Raw genomic sequence first — 19,912 nt, 5'->3', positions numbered from 1 at the left:
CTTGAAAACTTCTAAAGTATACTATTATATATCTATGATAGTACCACGGTTTATTGTTAATGTATAACGCGTTACTAATGATATTGTGATATGATTATTTTGGAATTTTATTATTGATACCTATAATTATAGATAAATTTTTTTTTAATACTATAGATAAGTATACCTATAATAGGAATGTCTAATACCTAGACTGACAAATCGTCTCCGCTCAGAATCTTTTTTCTTATACAGTGATATTATACATTGAATTCAAATTTAATACTATCCATTATACAGTGACCCACTTGTAACCTACTGTACAGCAGAGCGACATCCACTTACCCACCTTTTTTACCCTGTATACAAAATTTCCACCAGTAGAAGTGCTTCGATTTCAACATGTTAGTATCTTATCTTTTAGCAAATTGGATCAAGATGGAACTTTAAAGAGGTCATTTTTCGATTTTCTCAATAGTTATTTAATGCCACGGGAAAAACCACCAAAAAATTATTAAAAAACCAATAAAATTAGGATTTTAATTTCTAACGCTTTGTTTATCACTATAGAAACGAATAAAAATAATGATTTTAGTTATTTTGTTGTAATTTATAATATCAATTCAACTTACATGGTTATAATAAAATATAATAACAATATAAAATATCCAGACTGACAAACAGTCTCCGCTTAAAATCATTTTTCGTATATAATGATATGATATCATCGAATTCAAATTTAATACAATCTACTATACAGTGACCCACTCACCCGTTTGTAACCTACTGTACTGCAGAGTGACATCCTCTTTTTTCATATTGTAAATGTTTAATTTTACATACTTTTTTAGTCATCGTTTTATTCTTATTCGATTTTACATCTCTTTTGTTTTTTTTACATTTGTTCTGTTTTTTTACTGGTTCAACCTCGTTATTGATCCTTTCATTATTATAACCGTTCTGAAATTAAATACAATTTTTTATTAATGAAAATCTTTTAAAAATATATACACTGTATTTAATTAAATCTGCAGGTATAATACCATATACCAGCATAATTCAGTATTAATATACAAAAAAAAAAAAATTGTATTTAATCATCTCTAATAAATATATTATATTATAAAAAAATGTTGTTTTGTACTTACATTGCTTTCAACCATCGATTCTTCTTCACCACTATAATATGAACTAACAAATGACATTTTTTTTTTTTGTTATTAATTTAGCGATGTATGGTTCTTATAGTTAAACTACGTTGAGTAGTCTTTTTGAGGTTAGGCGACTGATGCACCTACTTTATACTCTAACAGTAGTACATTGTATTTACTATTGGTGTTGGTAAAGTTATATTGTCTTGGTGGTGGTAGTAATAGTAAGTACACTCGAATATTTTATTGACACCAACGTAGTAACCACTCAATCATAATTAAAATGTAGATACACTGGAGTTAAATTTATAAAAATGAATATCTGACACAATATAGTAATTAATATTCAGTAATCAATAATTATTCGAAATATATCAATATACGAAATAAGACAATTAGACGATCACTACATTATAATATAACCAGAAGTAACAATTGTTAATTAAGTAGTATCAATAACCTTCCACGACGTACAAAGTAGAATCTGTTCCATAAGTGTCTGTTTAACTACCGACGGGTGCATAAATCACCATTGACTACTACGCTTTAAAATATAACAAGAACGACGACTCCAGCAGAATCTACGGATCGACATTGTATATCTATATAGGAGCGTCAATACTCTAGCATAACATTCAGATGTACCATAATTTGCTATAGTTGGATTATTATGAACATTACTACGTTTAGCGCTCAATAAATATTCGTTAAATTATGTCAAGTTTATTTGTGGAATTTCAGAGTTATTAATTTTAGATTACGGCTTTCCATGCGAGTAGTTTTAAGTTTATTTGTCGTTGATACTTTTTTGCATCCATTTTCATTGTTGTGTTTGGTTTATTTTTTTTTTAAGTTTGTAATAATGCTGTTTTAGTCGGAGTTTTGGACTTGGAAGAGTGACCTTTTAATCTTAAGCGCTAATTTTTAGTAAGTTCTCAGGTAAATTAGAAATCATATTACCTGTCAAGCTGAGAAGTTATGATGTTGCTATCAGACGCTTGATAAAGGCGTAGGTACTCGTGATACATACTATATACCTACTATATACATACTATATATGTTGTGTTGAATGCTCGAAGGTTAAACACGTAACTACTGGAGAATAATTTATGTGGTATCTTGTATTACATTTTAAAACCCCAATGGTTTTTAATTAAATATTTTATACATTTTTTCACTACTTACAAATGTTGTAAGATTTGAACTTTCAACGCTTATTTAAAAAATAATGTGATTATGCGTATTATTGCTATGAAACAATACTTATGTGGAATCTAGTATTACATTTTTAAGGTTTTTGACTTTAAATCATATGATTATAAATGTTTTAACAGTTCAATAAGACCAAAAACATTTTGAAATGTACGTCATGTCTCTTTGTGTAGGTACATCTAAAACATACTCTTTTATAAAACTGATGATTTGTTATTTTTAAATCACCCCCGTTTTCTGGATTGTTTTTTAAAGTTTACTTTTGAACTTTTGATTCCCGACTATATCAAAATTCAAATCAGAAACCATCCCCAATGTTGATAGTTGCATTTTTCCTCTTCCTTAAGGCAAAAGGTGATAACAGAGACAAAAATCACACACATTATTGTTAAACCAATAATGCTACCTTAGAAACTAAAAATGTGTAATTGATAACTATTATTCTCTTTGAAGAATGAAGAAACGAAAGAATAAAAAATTAATATTATATGTTGCTATGAACACATATGTCTTACATTCATTAAACTGAAAAGTTCTAGGGGGATAGAGGAATGCAAATGAGAGTAGACCGTTTGGGCGAATCGACCCAAATTATTGTCTGTTTGGGCGAATAGATAATATATACCGTTTGGGCAAGGGTTTATTCTAACAAAACTACCGTTTGGAGCTTTGTGCGAATAAGGTTTAAATAGGTTTATAAGTTAATTAATTATATAGGTATTGTATTGGTAGTAATGTACATAATTATTCATATATTGGTATAGGTAGATATAGTTACCTATATTATTATATAGTAATCTGCAGTAGAAAAATTATAATAAAAATAACACGTCATGTAATATTAGAATAATGTTTGAATTGGTTTATAAGTAAATTAATTTATATATTGTATAGTAATATACGATTTATAGTTTAACACTTTTTAGCAACATACGTACAACGTACCACATGAAAGTATATTACACATTTACACAAGACACAACCCATCACATAGCACACTGCAGTGTTATTATTTATTAGTTATCATTTAGGTATACAACTTGTACAACATGACAGAACGTAATCTTGTTTTTAATAACAGTGATTAATAATGATTAGCCACGATATCATCTGAATCTAGGTTTTTACCTCGAATAGGTAAAAATTATTACCTTCGGCCAAACGACCACCGCTCATGCAAATGCACCTCTTGCCAGCTCACAGGTAGGTACGCCCACTGCTAAGTATTAGACACTGCATGTCATACATAATATATACATTGTACATGGATGCAAAAGGTGGGCATTAACCAGTTGAAAAGTTGAAGTTAATTTAAAAAGTACTAGTTAAAAAACTTAACTAGTTAGTTTATTTTCTTATTAACTTATGAACTTAACTAGTTTAATTTACAGTTGAAATAACTTAGCTTTTCTCAGTTGATTTAAAAAAATCCATTAAGTTAAAAACATTTTGAAATTTTTCGTTTATACGTAAATATTACTACATCAGTATAAAATAAAAATAATCCAATGCAAAAAAACAAACATTTCTGTTCTTTTTCTTGATAACATAATTTTATAATATTTTATTAAGTTGTAAATTATATATTATGCTAGTTGCAATTATAAATGTTTTGAACAAAATTAATAATTTTAAATTACAATTTGACAATTGTTATATTTTAATGTTATGTAACTTAAAATATCTTCACGTATTATGACATTCAATTGCTATACGATATAAAAATCATATTTGTTAAATTATTAATTTGCGATGAGTATAGTTCAAATTAGTAAATAATAGTAAAGTAAAAGTAAAAGGCCAAAAGGATATACAGTGTACAATATTATGATAAAAGTTCAATAAAATTGTTTTTTATAATTTATAAATTAGAAATTAGAGTCACAAATTAATTCACTCTTTATATGATTTACATACTAATTTAAAAAAAAATAGATTAACTTTTTTTAAACTGAGTTAAGTTAATATTATTTTCTATATTAACTTTTAACTTATCGATCTTGTATCCTCTTAATTTAACTTAACTTGAGTTCATTATTTTCATTAACTTGCCCACCTTTGCATGGATGATGGATGGGACATTACATGTATTCAAGTGTGATCGAAGAGATAATAGTTACCTATGTGGTTACATGTAAATATGTAATTAAGGAGTGGTATCATAACAAACGGTGATAAGTAGAACCACAATACAAACATTTATATGCCTTTTAGTCTGTACTTTGTAATGACAACTTAAAAACACTGACAAGATAGTAGGAAATTACTAATAAGAAATCAGGCACAAGTAAAAAAATAAAAAATAATATTGAAATTAATTAGGTAGGTATTTGATACGAACATTGGAAGATATTGGATTGATAAATAATCGTCTTTATCGTATCCAGGATCTACCTATATAACCACATATTATAACCATCATGGTAACTAGTAGACTAAGCTTAGTATACCTTGTATTATATTAGGTAGGTACTTATATAGGCAGTCCTGTAAAGTATTTAAGTAAAAGTATTTGAGTATTTAAGTATTGAATAACTTTTTAAATACTTTTTTTTGTATTAAATACTTTTTGGTATTGAATTGGTTTTTTATTGCAAACATTTTATTTTTATTCGAAATAATTGGTTGGAAAAATATTATTGTCAACTACAATAATAGAATAATAGTTTTATTTAATATTCTGTATTTCTGTGTTAGCCGAAGCCCAAAGGTTTGTGAAAATCAGATTTCTAAAAAAAGTTATTGAATATTGAATTACAATATTCCCTTTAAAACTATTAGATAACTATTAGATTACCTACTACCTATGTGTTTATATTACGATAATTAGAAACCCACTTTAAAAACAAAAAGTATTTGAAAAGTATTCCAAATACTCTATCAAAGTATTTGAGTAGTATTTGAAATACTTATTACAATTAAAGTATTTGTGTAGTATCTTAAATACTTAAAAAAAAATTTATTTGAGTATTTACTCAAGTACTTTTGAAAAGTATTCTATACAGGACTGCTTATAGGGATGTCCTATCCATAATATGTCATGTTATCTATGATTGGCTAAATTGCTATTATTACAGTACTGGGTAAAACACGATTGAGCACATACAGTAAACTTTCGATTATCGCGGTTATCCGGGGTCTTCCGCGGAATTATATATGTACATTGTACACTATACGCTGGGGTGGTCCCAGATAATTGGTTGTGGGGGGGGGGGGGTCGTGTAGTCGTGTAGTTTTCAAAAAACTTACGATGGTATAATGTTTATTTTTGTTATTTTGTTCTTAACAATAGACAATTTTTTAGAAATACAGGCTAGGGGGTTAACCTCTAGGGCCCTCCCTGGAGCGTCGCCTTTGAACAGTACTTAAAATAGTAATTATGTACATTGTGTTTGTATAATATGAAATCATGATATAGGTACACCATATTATGTTATATTATAATATATTACATAAAAGTTTAACTAAAACGTGTGCTTATCTAATTTGTTTTAAATACTATTTAATATTACCTACATTATATACATTTTTTAATAATATAAAAATATCATACCATTTTTGATTCTTTTTGAATTTTGCAGATTAGCTGTAGAATTTGTTTATCATGGTAGTCGTACTGCCCTATTCTAAAGATTATCTTGTTATTAAATGTAAACGTACATTTTAGCAACACGATTGAGCATGGAATATTTTAAGCGACGTCGCGACATTCAAATTGGCCGTGAGCCAAGCCCAACTTCATCGGTTTATAAATTATTAGTTCCGCAATAAAGCAATAAATATTAGTTTATCCTTGATACTGATCTACGACCGTTATAAATATTTAGTACCGAGCATACATTTTGAATGACCATTAAAGTTTTAATATGTTCCCGAATTATTATAGAAATAGTTGTGAGTGATCCTTAGGTAGTCATTCATATATGTTAGTACGTTAAAAACTTAAAAAATCTGTTAAATGTGTTTAATTAGGCAATTTTCTTAATGGAAAGTAATTAATTAATTAACTAACAATTATTAATGAGTATTAATAATAATATACAAATTATTTAATGAGAAAGAGGCAAAGAATTGGAAAAGTATTAATTAATTAGCGAGCGAAATAAGACAATCTGTTGAAATGGAGGTAGATTAAGATCATAAAATCGTGTTTTTTTAACACATACCAATTGTAATTATTTGAGTTAACATTTTTCATATGATATAGTCCAAAATTGTGGCAAATGGCAATATCGCAGAATTTTTTATGGTAAACTTAAAATTGTTTTGTATTTCCCAGTAATGGAAAACGTTTTTAAAAAACGTTAATAAACGGAAAAAAAATTTAATGACGAAATCAAAAACGAAAACCAAAATAAATTAGTATTATTCATTATTAAATTATACCATGAAAAAAAAAATGTTGAAAAAAATTCACTTTCTTTACTTTTTAATCTTTAACTTTAAAAACATTTTATTTGAATTTTCTAATTTTTATATAAATTATAATTTTGATTTAAAATTTAAATATTAAGGATAATTAATTTTATATTTTATAAACGTTATTTTCCTATTGTTTCCAAATAACGTTTTTGATAATATTGTTTTTTTTTATATATAATAATTAATTTTAATTTTCAACTTTTAAGAGCATTTCTATATTGCATAATATTATTAATATTATATAAAAAAAAAAAATATATTATCAAAAACGTTATTTAGAAACAATAGGAAAATAACGTTTTTAAAAACGTTAATCAAAAACAATATTTAAAAATAACGTTTTTAAAAACGTTAATCAAAAACAATATAGAAAAATAACGTTTTTAAAAATATTAATCAAAAACGTTTAAAAACGTTAAACAAAAACCATATTTTTCAAATCAATAAACAAAAACAAAAATTAAAAAATTAAAAACGTTTTCCATCCCTGGTATTTTCACATCCAAAAAACGCTGAAAAATTTGCTCAATCGTATATTAAAATGGGTGTTTTAATGTGATATAGAACCCACTGCCCCTGCTATGCTCAGGCTAACAAGTGTAAGTCCGATAAATAACTGTAATAACTAATAAAAATCAATGTATTTCTACTCTATATATTTATTAACGTATTTACGAACAAGTTTCTTAAAACATTTAGTTTTTTTTTTCAATTTAATTTTGAATAAACATTAAACACCTATCATAATATTAATATAATAATAATAATATAATATGTATGTCTTCGACGTGGAGGTTATTATTATAATTATTAACATTGTATCTGTATAGTTTATACGTATTATTATATAATTTTGTGTACCTATCTTGTGTTATAATTGTAGACGTTATACAATTGCATTGTATAATGTTCATAATATAGATTTACATATATTATATTATACCGGCCTAATGATATCGTAAATCGTTATCGGGTTATTGTTGAAGGAAGTTTTTTCTTTTCAGGTTATGATAAAGTTTGGCATACATTTTTACATAAAATATGTTCGTCAATCGTTCACAAGCAAAAAGTATATATAATGTTCAAGATAATAATGTTATTAGTACATAAAAAATGACCGTAAGACATTTGTACAAATTATGTATCTATATGTATATATATATAACTTTACATGATAATAAAATCGCGGAAAATCATTATATAGTGTAATTTTTTATACTGGAATTAAATGAAATAAAATTACATAATTTCATACATTCGTTTACAATAATAATATAGTAATAATAGTAATAATAGTAATAATAATAATAATAATAATAATAATAATAATAAGGTCGACTTTAATAGTGGAGACACACAATAGAATAATAATAATAATAATATAATAATATATTAAACACCTTTATAATTAATATATAATAATATGCATATAGTACAATATTATTCTTTAATCGCGTATTTTGTGGAATGTCAAAGTCCCGTAAAAAGTAAAAATCATAGTTTACGTGTTTCGGACATTGTTTGCATTTTAATTTTATAAATTATTATTTTTACTATAGATCGTATCTAACCTCGTTTTGAGCATGATGTTTTATATATTATAGAGAACACTCAAGTTAAAATCACACATCCTCAGGTACAATCACTTAGTTGTGAAAATCTTCACTCATAACACACATCGTAGGTATATTATATAGGTACAAAAAAAATAATCTCAAGCAAAAATCAAACAATTACAGAGCGTACAGATTTTGTGGTGAGGCAAGGAAAACACGAATGAAAAAACAATCATTGGGTGATCTCCGGCACGTCAAATTAAATCCGATCGGTAACCATGCGAGAAAAGAGAAGTCCGGAAGAAGAGGAAAACAAAATACAGTTCGCGATTGGCATTCGGCATATAATATCGAAAACTGAATAATTATAATTATAACAATAAAAAGACTCTTAATAATCACAATTTTTTTACGCAGACTTCTTTATACATATTGGACAATAAGAACACGTGTCGTCAAATAAAGTTTTTTTTTTTTCGGAATTTTCTTGGTTGGAAAATCGACAAGGATAATATAATGTAAATAATACTTAAATTATGTATAATATCTTGCGTGGACTGAAACCCAGAAATCCTTAAAATGTTGACGACAGAATTTAAATATTTTAAAATAACTGGACACTATATGTTTTTTAATTAAAAATATCGGGTTTTACAATGATTGTTATTTTTGTTTTTAATTCTGTGATAATTTATTCGGGTACATAGGGAGTCCTGCGATAATTTGATATAATTTTTGTTTAGAGCCTCTTATTCTTCGAGAAGGTTTGAAATTTAGACGGCTATTTATTTATTTATTATTTTATTATTGTATAAAAAATTTAACAGATATTTAAAGTTCGAAAAAAACACCGGTTTGGAGAGAACCCTTGATGTTATTCGTTTTATGTAGAATGTCTTCCTTAATTAATATGCATATATAGTATAGAAATCTGAGGTGATTATTAAATTTTACTGTATATTATCATCGGAAAAGTACCCGGATTTTGCAATATAGGAGATTTTTGCAATAGAAAACAAAATTAAATAAATAAAACAAAAAACGAAGAAGTCGAATAGCATAAAAAAAAAAATTGAAAATAACGAACTCGCGTCTTATTTTATACATTTATGTATTCTCCATATTATATTATAATACATAAATATTACGTTAACTTTACTATACGTCGAACAATCGAAATCCAATATTCACACACAAAAACTCTATGATCTTATATAATAATAATAATAATAATAATAATAATAATAATATGTTATACAAATGTAACGACACGATGATATTATTATATTATTATTATGTCAGTGACTACAAAGCGTACACATATTTATATAATAATAAATTAATAACAATCACGACGATCATATAATATTATTATTATGTTTTTTCACACTCAATCGGAACGAGCGATCCATATTATAATAATAATAATAAATGTAGGAAAAATATCAAACATATCGAAAATTACGTACGTAATAATAATAATACAGAAAATATCTCATTCGATACGAATTTTGAAAAAATAAACGTCACAGTAAAATAAATGAAGGAGTCGCGTACTTATACACACACGAGTATAATATTATTGGACGTTTTTCGTAATTATTTTTTTGTTCAATGTTATACTATCATTATACGATTTTTAGTGATTTTTGAGAGCGGTAATATAATATAACCGATAAATATATTATTTGAATTATATATTATTACAAAAGGTGTTTAAAAATTAATGATAAGTGATAACACTATAAAACCGAAGGGAATTCTCATCGCGCAACAACGTATCAACAAAATCATTATACATATAGGCAAGCATGTGTCAATATAATAATAATATATACTATATAGTCTCTATAATAATAATAATAATAATAATAATATATGCAATTATAATAAAACTACGAGTTGTGCAATATATAATATATAATATATATATAATATAGTTAATTTCAAACGTATCGAATTTGCTCACCAGTCGATGCGACTAATAACGGTAATTATAATAATAATAATAATATACTAATACATAAATAATAATATTATACTTTTGACGCGTATTATAGAACGGCCAAATCGGCAATAATATAATAATATTATTATTATTATAACATAATATAAAAAAAAAGCATCCGCTCCAGTCGGACCGGATACGTAACAGATTGAATGCTTATAATAATAATGCTTATTTTGTATAGCTACAGGATGGCCAAGCGTCCATTATTTTGATCCCATATATTTGTTATTTATTAAAATGTCCGTGAAATCGTCCGTAGGCGTATTAATATAATCGTTTAAAAATTAATGTTTCGTTAAATATTGTATGGTCATCGAATTCTGTATAATATTAAAGACACGATTAAAAAGCAAAGCATTTAGAAAAATTCAAAATAGTAACATATTACATTATATTTCGTGTAAAAAGTATACGAAAAATTATATTTATTTTGAATTACTGGGTTTTGTCATGTGTACGCGTCATGGTTGGTGAGCATCGATGAAAATTATTTAAAAATACATTGTAAATCGAATTATTTAAATTCAATATCATCATACAGGTGCAAGTTGCGGCGAGTTTAGGTACTTATCTCCAGATCAGGATGTCCTATAATAGGTAGATACAATTGGGAAAATGTCTTTATATAAACAATAAAATAGGTTTCTTTTGTCTTTGGAGATACGAAGAATATCCCAAAAATGTTTAAAAATGCATGTATGACATAAAATGTCGGTAGTCGGTTGAACATGACCATCGATGAAACACGGATGAAACGAAGAAAGGCAAAAGTCGGTGTAATAATCATTAATCACTAATAAGTTACAAGTGCCTTTGAATATAATACTATGATTATGAGTAATGACGTTTAGATATTATTAGTATGGAAGTCAAATGAAGACGAAATTATTATTACAAAAGCAACTAATACATACGACGACAATGGCGTCTATAATAATAATCGTGAACGGTAAACAAAATAAATGTTAACAGCACTTAGAGCAGGACGTATTATACGTGAGCACTGTCAATAAAAGAGAAAAAAAAATGTCAATTTAAAGCGGGAAATCTTCTCATTAGTTACGATAACAATACATAACTACTACACCTACTTTTTATCATTATAATAATAATTATTTTTTGTTAAATTTTGTTTTCAAATTGACTTAATAGAAATCATTAATAATTACTTCCAATTGTCCGATTAAAATATTAGAAAAAAAATTAAAACCATATAAATGGTACAATAAGATTAATTATTATTACATATTATAGATTATAATAATACGAGTATAAGTAAATAAAACTAGATGATAATAATATAATATATATAGGTACACAATTAACGTTTAATTTCCGTCCCTCTAGTATAACCTTTGAGATAGGAAATCATAGGACCGTTAATCAATTATTACATATCATGGGTAACAATAAGCAATCTAATTTAGTAATTAATTTACATTTATACACAGTGATTTCCAAATTTCAGGTTACAAAAATCGAGGGGATTGCATTATGCTCTATTAAGTAAGCATTACCCGTCGTTTTTCTGTAATGTGAAATTCGGAAAGACCCTGTTTACAGTGTGTGTTATCATAAGTTTGAAAACATTTTCCAAAAACAATAGTTTTGTACACTCGCAGAATGAAAACCATTGTTTTTGAACACCGTGTACGTATTTGAAAAAAAAAATAAACAAGTTCAGCGAAAAAAAATTGTAATTCAAATATCTAAATATAAAAGAAAATCTTATATATTAAAAAGCAGTATATAATCAAATAAACACCAACAAAAAGAGTAACACACAAAGGCGATTAGGTAGTATAATATTGATACATAATTTTATCACGTTTAACACGTTTAAAACGAGGACAAGCATTATGAAAAACAATTATCCTTAAAATTAGATTTAACCCGTTATGTATTAGGTATACTACCTACTCTAAGAAACCTATTCAAACTATTGAAAACATTAAATTAATTTTATTACATGAGTAATAAACGCTACCTTACAATCAATTTTGAGAATTTCATAATTAGGGTTTAATTTTTTCTGCTAATTATTACAACCTAGTGGCGGGCGGTTATTGATTGGAGAAAAATTACAACTAAAAAATAGCAATTGAATTGAATTTAATATTTGTATGAATTATAATATGCTACAATTTATTATACTTTATAACTAGGTATTGAAATTGTTCGGATTTAGCCAGATTTATTCGTTATTAAGTTATAAAATACGAAATACGATTATAAATAATTATATTAAGCACTCAGAAATAATGTTGGTCCAATTAAGGCAATTGAAGTTCAATGTAATATTAATGACGTATTCACTAAATTATAATAATAATATATTTACACATATCATATTATTATTAACTATCGTGCAAGGCATACACCTCAATAGACATGTATATTTTATGAACATGGTTGTATGACATGAACCTGTAAGTCTATATATGGGTATACCAGTGCAGCGTGTTGTCTCATAGATAATAAAGGAGTATATAGGACATCGATGCTTATCACCATAAGTATCATATAAATACATTTATTATCTATGCTTATCACATGATAATTAAGTGATACGCTTTTAGGGTTATGTACACAGACAAAATGCAATATAAACAGAAGGAATTGTCGTACAATAATTAATATATGGAAGGGGGGGGGGGGTACTTAGGAGAGTTGAAAAAAGTGTATCCGTCATTGTTGTAGCCACAGGCTGCCAGTGAAATTCGTATTCTCTTTTTTTTTTTATAAATTCAGGTAACAATGTGTATTTGAATTTATACATAAATTGAAACGATGAGCTGTGTAGCAATACGCGACAAAAAATTACAAAAAAAAGATATATTATCTATTATCTGGCATCACTGTTAATCTGGATTATTTTTGAAAAAATGTTATTCATAGACGAGATTCCGACCCGTTCATTCTGTGCTGCTTCGCTACACTTTGTATGTAAGAAAACTCGAATTTTTTTGTAGTGTTTTTAAGTTGTGCTTGAGCGTACAACTCAAATTTATTTTTATTCCCCTTGACACACGACTGTATTGTATTATATTTTATATCTATGGTCCTATCAGTTTCTTTATCATCTACGAGATATGTTGACTAATACTAAAGTAGGTATGTATAATATATTAATGATACCCTAACGGGATTTTACATGACATTTGTTTTGATTACGGCAATATTAATGACAATCACGCCGACGACTCTGTTACTACAAATAACGATCGCAATGGATAATAACAATACAATAAGAACAACAATGACGAAGACGACGTCGTTATAAACACAAAACACCAACCAAGAAGACAAAGTCATTGCACACCTTAACTATATTATCGTTGTTATTGTATCGTTACACCTGACGAACGCTATCTGTCACCCTAACGTCACGCGTGCTGTTATTAAAATTCCGTCTGTTTGTACTAAATGTTTACGTTGTTGCCACGCCACGTGGACGACGACGACCTGAGCGTGGGCGACATGTACGACATGAGATGGTCGGACGAGTTCTCAGGCGGGCTGTGGGTCAGCATATCTGTCTGGTAAGACAGCTGGTGGTGCACGTTGTGCGAGCTGCCGCCCGGACGGGGCTGTCCGCGTTGCGACTGGCCCCGTTCGAACGACACGCTGTGCTGCCGTCGCATAGGCGGTTGCTGTTGTTGCTGCTGCTGCTGCTGTTGTTGCTGTTGTTGCTGTTGCTGCTGATAGTGCTGCGGATGCTGCTGTTGCTGTTTCTGCTGCTGATAGTGCTGCTGCGGATGGTGCTGCTGTTGCTGCTGATGATGCTGCTGTTGCTGATGGTGATGTTGTTGCTGCTGATGGTGATGCTGCTGCTGCTGCTGCTGTTGCTGCTGCTGATGATGATGCTGTTGCTTGTGATGCTGTTGCTGCTGCGGTTGTTTCGACTGGTACCCGATGGCCGGTGGCACGTACACCATGCTGTCGTGATCGCTGAGTTCGTAGTCGTCGTACTCGGTGGTGCGCATGCGCTCGAGACGCGGCGGCATGCGATCCATCGATTGATAATCTGCAAACACATTTTCACGGCGAAAACCGTTCATTACAAAACGAATTTTAAGGTGCATATGTTGAAATGATATCATCAAGTCCAAATTAATGGTTGGGGGTAAGGGAGGCACATTGTGGGGCTCATTGATTTAAGTAAATTAAATTAAATACATTAAAGTGGTTTTGAAGTGAGAAGGGTTGAAGTTTGGGAGTTAAAAGGGGACCCACTAAGTAACTGGTGTTCCAGATCCCTGAAACGGATTCTTAATTCGGACTTGAATATCATGGTAGTGTAGGGATGGGTTTGGATAGTACACCGCAAAGGATATTAGCAAAATTTCGTTGGTTTTTTTGTTATATGTGGTAAGTTTCAAGCGTCGTGGACGAAAATCGAGCTCCACATATTCGTGCACTACATATAGGTACACGGTTATTTTTGGTAAACCTGATAGAACTACTGTCATGAACCACGATAAGACATCAATGCTTGTCAAACAAGAATTTAGTGATACTATTAAGAATGCTGATTCAATTATTTTCAGTGTTTTTGTCACGAACTAATGGAGCTCGTCACGAGGATAGATAACGTTTCCCTATAAGTATGTACAGTGGTGAGCTAAAGGGGGGGGGTATTTGTTCACGCCAATGACCAAAGTGGGAGCACCAGTTTGAAAAAGTAAGTGAAAAATTCCCGCAACTTCACGGTACTTATTTTCAGGGAAATTCATTCCTACCAATCACATCGAGTCTTTTATATCTTATTTCATCGTTTTTGTACATATAGCCTCAAAAACCTTCATATTTTCTGTATCTTTTTAACAAGAGATAAACACTCAACATCCCTCCTCTCCAAAATCGACCACAGAGATGAAAGATATTTTGACGTTTCGTGGCGATTCATGTTAAGGTAACCTTAACTCAATTGTCATCCTCGGACAAGCTATGTTGGTCATGCTGCGACGAATGTCGATGAAACGCATTTTTCAGACACTCCTTTAAAATATCCCGACTAGTTCAACGGTAAACATCAACTTAACGAATGCTCGTGTGAGACTATTATAAAAAAGACATAACATTAACTAATAATTAAGACACAGCCACACCAAATAAAAACATGCAAAAAACACTCTACTCATAGATATTTTATTGTTTTAGATTAATAATGATATGAAATTTCGTAGCGAGCGTAAAAAAACATTAAAAGTTGAGAAAAAATGTTTTACAAAACTATTTAGTTGGCGAGGGTTTGACCCTTAATAATATGAAATCCGGTGTACAGAACAAAAAATTATAGATGATCGCAAGTTTAAGGAAAATATAACAAACATTATCGCACTATTATAATATATTATCATCTAAAGTGACAAAGTAACTAAAAAATTATTTTGACGTTGTAATAATGGGTTAGGAATTTTTGTATGCGTTTCCATGTTAGAAGAAAAACAAAGTCAACATAAAACGATAAAAGTATAAAACTGAAAGTAGTTAGTAGTATGGAAAAAGTGATGAAAAAAAAAGACGTAATGTACTCTATACACATTACACAGCGACAACGATCTCAATAAAGCGGATAGGTTTTGGAGAAAAATGTCGAATTAGTCGTCTATAATGTTGTGATCGTTGTCGAAATAATGAGGTATAAACAGTCCAAATTTTGTAGGAATAGGTTGTTGTAGCATTCAACATTTGGATTCAATTCAATCGGACACGTACCTGTCAAATAGACCCCTCCGTAGCTCATAGTGTAATACCTAAGTCATATTATAATATCGCAAAACCTTTCATTCATCGCATTCCTTTACAACGCGTTGTTTACACACCCGTTTTTCAATCATCTCGACATAACATTATAATAATATTATGTTATACGATCTTCGCCCGCCAAAGATTCGTTAGTGTTGCGTGTTCCTTTATTCAATAAAGTATACCTATAATCCTGCAGTTTGCATGACATTGGGCGAAGTGCGTTACTCTTGATGATAACAATAATAATAATAATAATAATAATAATAATAATAATAAATATTTTATAATATTAAACATGTAATAGCGCACGTGTTTATAATCTTTATATACGATTGGAAACGATGATGATCAGCTGCTGTGAATTTGTGTGAGCAGCGTTGTAAAAAATACTTTTAAAAAGCATTTAAGTACCTACGGGTATTTGAGTAGGTATTATATTACAGAGTAGGTATATTTGAGTCATATTTTATAAATACTATTTTTTTTTTTTATCTATTATTAAATCATATTAACTCAGATAGGGGTTTTATTTCATCATACATTTCGTAATTATAAAAATCAGTAAAAAAAAAAATCAAGAGATTAAAATTTATCAATATCTAATTAGATCAAAGATTAGACAACAATACATTTAAATTATTTACAAAAAATTAGTTAAAAATAATTAATAATTTTAGAACTATATGGAAAAATGTTTGTTGTTATCCCTTATTGTTTATTACATACAATAACAAATATTTATTAACTAACAAATTCAAATTTATAATATTAATCAAGATGAACTGAATATTTAATTTATGAAAGTTTAATTATAAAATGAATTGATTAGTTTGAATTACTGTGTATCATTTTGTTATCATATAAATGTTTGTTACATAGCAATTATGTAAAAAGATAAGATTTTATTGGTGATCGTTTATTTTTACAACAGTACCTAGGTATAAATATTTTAACTTGAAAGTAGAACAAAAAATATCAATGAAAAGTATTCAATACAATAAAATAGTATTCAAAATGTACTCAAATACTTGTTGGCAGATAGACAACACTAAGTGTTGAATACTTGAAAAAATATTTGAATAGGTACTAATATACTCAAATACTTCAAAACACTGATTAAGATGACCTGTCTACGTCTATTAAGCAATTTGGAAAAAATTATATATTATATTATTATTAAAATCGATATTGTGGCATCCACAACATTATTATAGAATCCAAACATCTATTACCAAATTTTAAGGGGAGAATATTTTTGAGATAACTTCATAATTTGAACTTTTGGTCTTTTGTCGTCCAACGAATCTTTTATAAAATTTATATATCTACAGCATTTCGAACACATTGTTCTCTTCAGATTTGGCGAAAAGCGTGCCAATTCTAATATTAACTTAGATATCGTGGTTTCGATTTTGCTTTGTGGAATTTAGCTATACTTCCCGTACTTAGTTAAATTATGCGGAGTCGTCGCGTGTGCGACGCACGATATGCGAATTAAAAGAATTTCGATATTGCATACTATACGGAAACAACGATCCGTACACGATATTGTTATAATATATGTAATACATATTCAGGCATGATTGTTGGAATATTTTACAACGGGATGGAGAGAATAAGAGCCAATAATATACGATATTCAAATATTATATTATAATATATATACCGGCGAGGGGCCTTATTCGTTAAAAGCGCCACTTGTAGTGAGAAGATAATAATAAATTGTTAGGTACCTATATATTATGACAATTACAATATTTAAATACATGTATTATAGTGTTACATATAAGATTTGTTTTTAACTCGAGACACTCATTTTTAGTGGCGTGGTGAACATTTATGAACCATGGATATATTTTAGTACCTACTTCATCCCCTTAATATAATATAGTACATATAATTATTATGTGATATAAATATTTTAATTTTTGTTTTATGTTACTGTGGTTTCAATTCCACCATGGCACCTTGGCGTCATAAAACCACGTTCACAACGCCACTGCTCATTATTGCATTATAATTCAAGACCTGGAAAGAGAGACCGGCTTGAATGATTTCGAAAATCAACACGGCTTCGTGCCCGGAAAATCCACCATAACGGCAATCAGGAGAGTTTACGAATGGGTTAACACCACCAGCTGCAGGTTTGCTTTTGGGGTGTTCTTAGATATCACAGGAGCGTTCGACCATGTTAAATGGGCCCCAATACTTAACAGATTGGAAGAGATGGGCGCCTCCAATAGAACGTTAAGACTAATCCAAAGTTACCTAAAGAGCAGAAAGGTAAATTATGACCTTGAAGGAGCCAGCTTTCAGAGAACGCTGGAGCGCGGATGCCCACAAGGTTCGCAGCTTGGCCCCACCTTGTGGAAGGTGGCCATGACCAGCATAGGCAGCATTAAAATGGACCGAACAGCAACTATCGTCATGTACGCAGACGACATTGCATTACTAGTTGGAGCAGCAAGACCGCAAACTGCTTTCAGCAGAGTGGAGGGGTACTTAGAAGAACTCAAGGCATGGGCTGCCAAATATGGGCTAAAATTCTCCCCTAGTAAAAGCCAACTTATGACATTGAAAGGCGGACTGAAACCCCTGTACTCGGTCAGATTCGGGACTAACGCAAATGACCAAGTGATAAGAGCTAGCGAAAACGTAAAGTACCTAGGAGTAATACTGGACCCTAGGCAGAGCTTTTGGGAACACATAGTCTCCCTCAAAGAGAAAAACAAGACACTATATAAGCGCCTAAGGGCCATGACATCAGCAAACTGGGGCATGGGCAGGCTGGCGGCCATGACAATTTACAAAGCGGTCTTTCTACCGAGAATTACGTATGCAGCTGAAATATGGGAAGACGCATGCCATATGAAGAAGGCGATAAAGGCCCTAGGTAGCATGCAGCGTGACCCCATGATCGCCATCACAAGCGCTTACAGGACGTCATCAACGAACTGCCTGACGGCAGTTGCGGGCGCGCTCCCTCTGGACCTGGAGATCAGGGCGCAGGCCAGCAAATTGAGACTAGGGAAAGGTCTCGTCTCTCAGGAAGACCACGACGCCGCGGTGAGCGACCTCATAGGCGAATGGCAGGAACGGTATGACTCCGTAGAGAAAGGAGAATGGACAAAAACCATGATACCGGACCTAAGCCGGAGATACGTACTGCCCATGACCTTAGACCATTACACAACCCAATTTTTAACTGGTCATGGAGACTTCAATGGGAAGCTCCATCAATTCAAACTGGTTCCGAGACCAAACTGCGCCTGCGGAAGCGGCTCTGAAACAGTAAGGCACGTACTACTACATTGCAGAAGAAACGAAGACCACAGGAAAAGGCTAATAGATGTGATGCGTGAAGAAGGGGAAGCGTGGCCACCGAGGAACGGTGCCTTCCTCCAAACAAAGAGAACCTATGAAGCCTTGCGAAAATTTAGCAACGATAGCCTCCGCAACAGAAGCGATAGGTAGGACCTATCATGGGTCAGGACGTAGCAACACCAAACTGGTGTACTGCACAGACTCGGGGAGACCCGGGTGAGCAAGCACGGTGAAAGTGGCACAAGAGGCGGGTCTCGCTCGAGCGCGTCCTGACCCGGGGCGAGCTCACGCGTCTGGGACGAGGAGTGTGGCCCTGTTGCTGGGGCCATCCAGAATTCAGCATCAGTATTCCCTGCTTGTCGTAAGAGGCGACTGAAAGGGAACTGGCCAGGCGGGGCCGGCGTCCGGGACGCGGACACACCGAAACCTTCAGGGACTAGGTGTTGGGGGTTTTGACTGCGACCCCGTGAAGAGCGAGTCGATCACCTCGGTGATGCCTCGGG

The 19,912-nt window shown here is 30.6% G+C and overlaps 1 protein-coding gene and 1 long non-coding RNA gene across 2 annotated transcripts in view; both read right to left on the bottom strand.

The window, feature by feature from the left end:
- The window catches only part of LOC115033621, a 5,423-nt gene extending 2,340 nt beyond the window's left edge, over positions 1-3,083 (bottom strand). The window contains exons 1-2 of the long non-coding RNA XR_003838901.1: positions 1,128-3,083; positions 752-939 (exon numbers count right to left, since the gene is read on the bottom strand). This is a non-coding gene — a long non-coding RNA (uncharacterized LOC115033621). The remainder of the gene's footprint in view (positions 1-751; positions 940-1,127) is intronic.
- Positions 3,084-13,071: 9,988 nt separating this feature from the next.
- LOC100164782 (voltage-dependent L-type calcium channel subunit beta-1) overlaps positions 13,072-19,912 on the bottom strand; it is a 70,932-nt gene continuing 64,091 nt past the window's right edge. Inside the window, exon 9 of the mRNA XM_029486466.1 lies at positions 13,072-14,358. Within this exon, the coding sequence (XP_029342326.1) occupies positions 13,754-14,358 (605 nt within the window). The 3' untranslated portion in view covers positions 13,072-13,753. The remainder of the gene's footprint in view (positions 14,359-19,912) is intronic.

This window comes from Acyrthosiphon pisum, chromosome X (assembly GCF_005508785.2).
Source record: "Acyrthosiphon pisum isolate AL4f chromosome X, pea_aphid_22Mar2018_4r6ur, whole genome shotgun sequence".
NCBI lineage: Eukaryota > Metazoa > Arthropoda > Insecta > Hemiptera > Aphididae > Acyrthosiphon > Acyrthosiphon pisum.
This window is presented reverse-complemented; position numbering and strand designations above follow the sequence as displayed.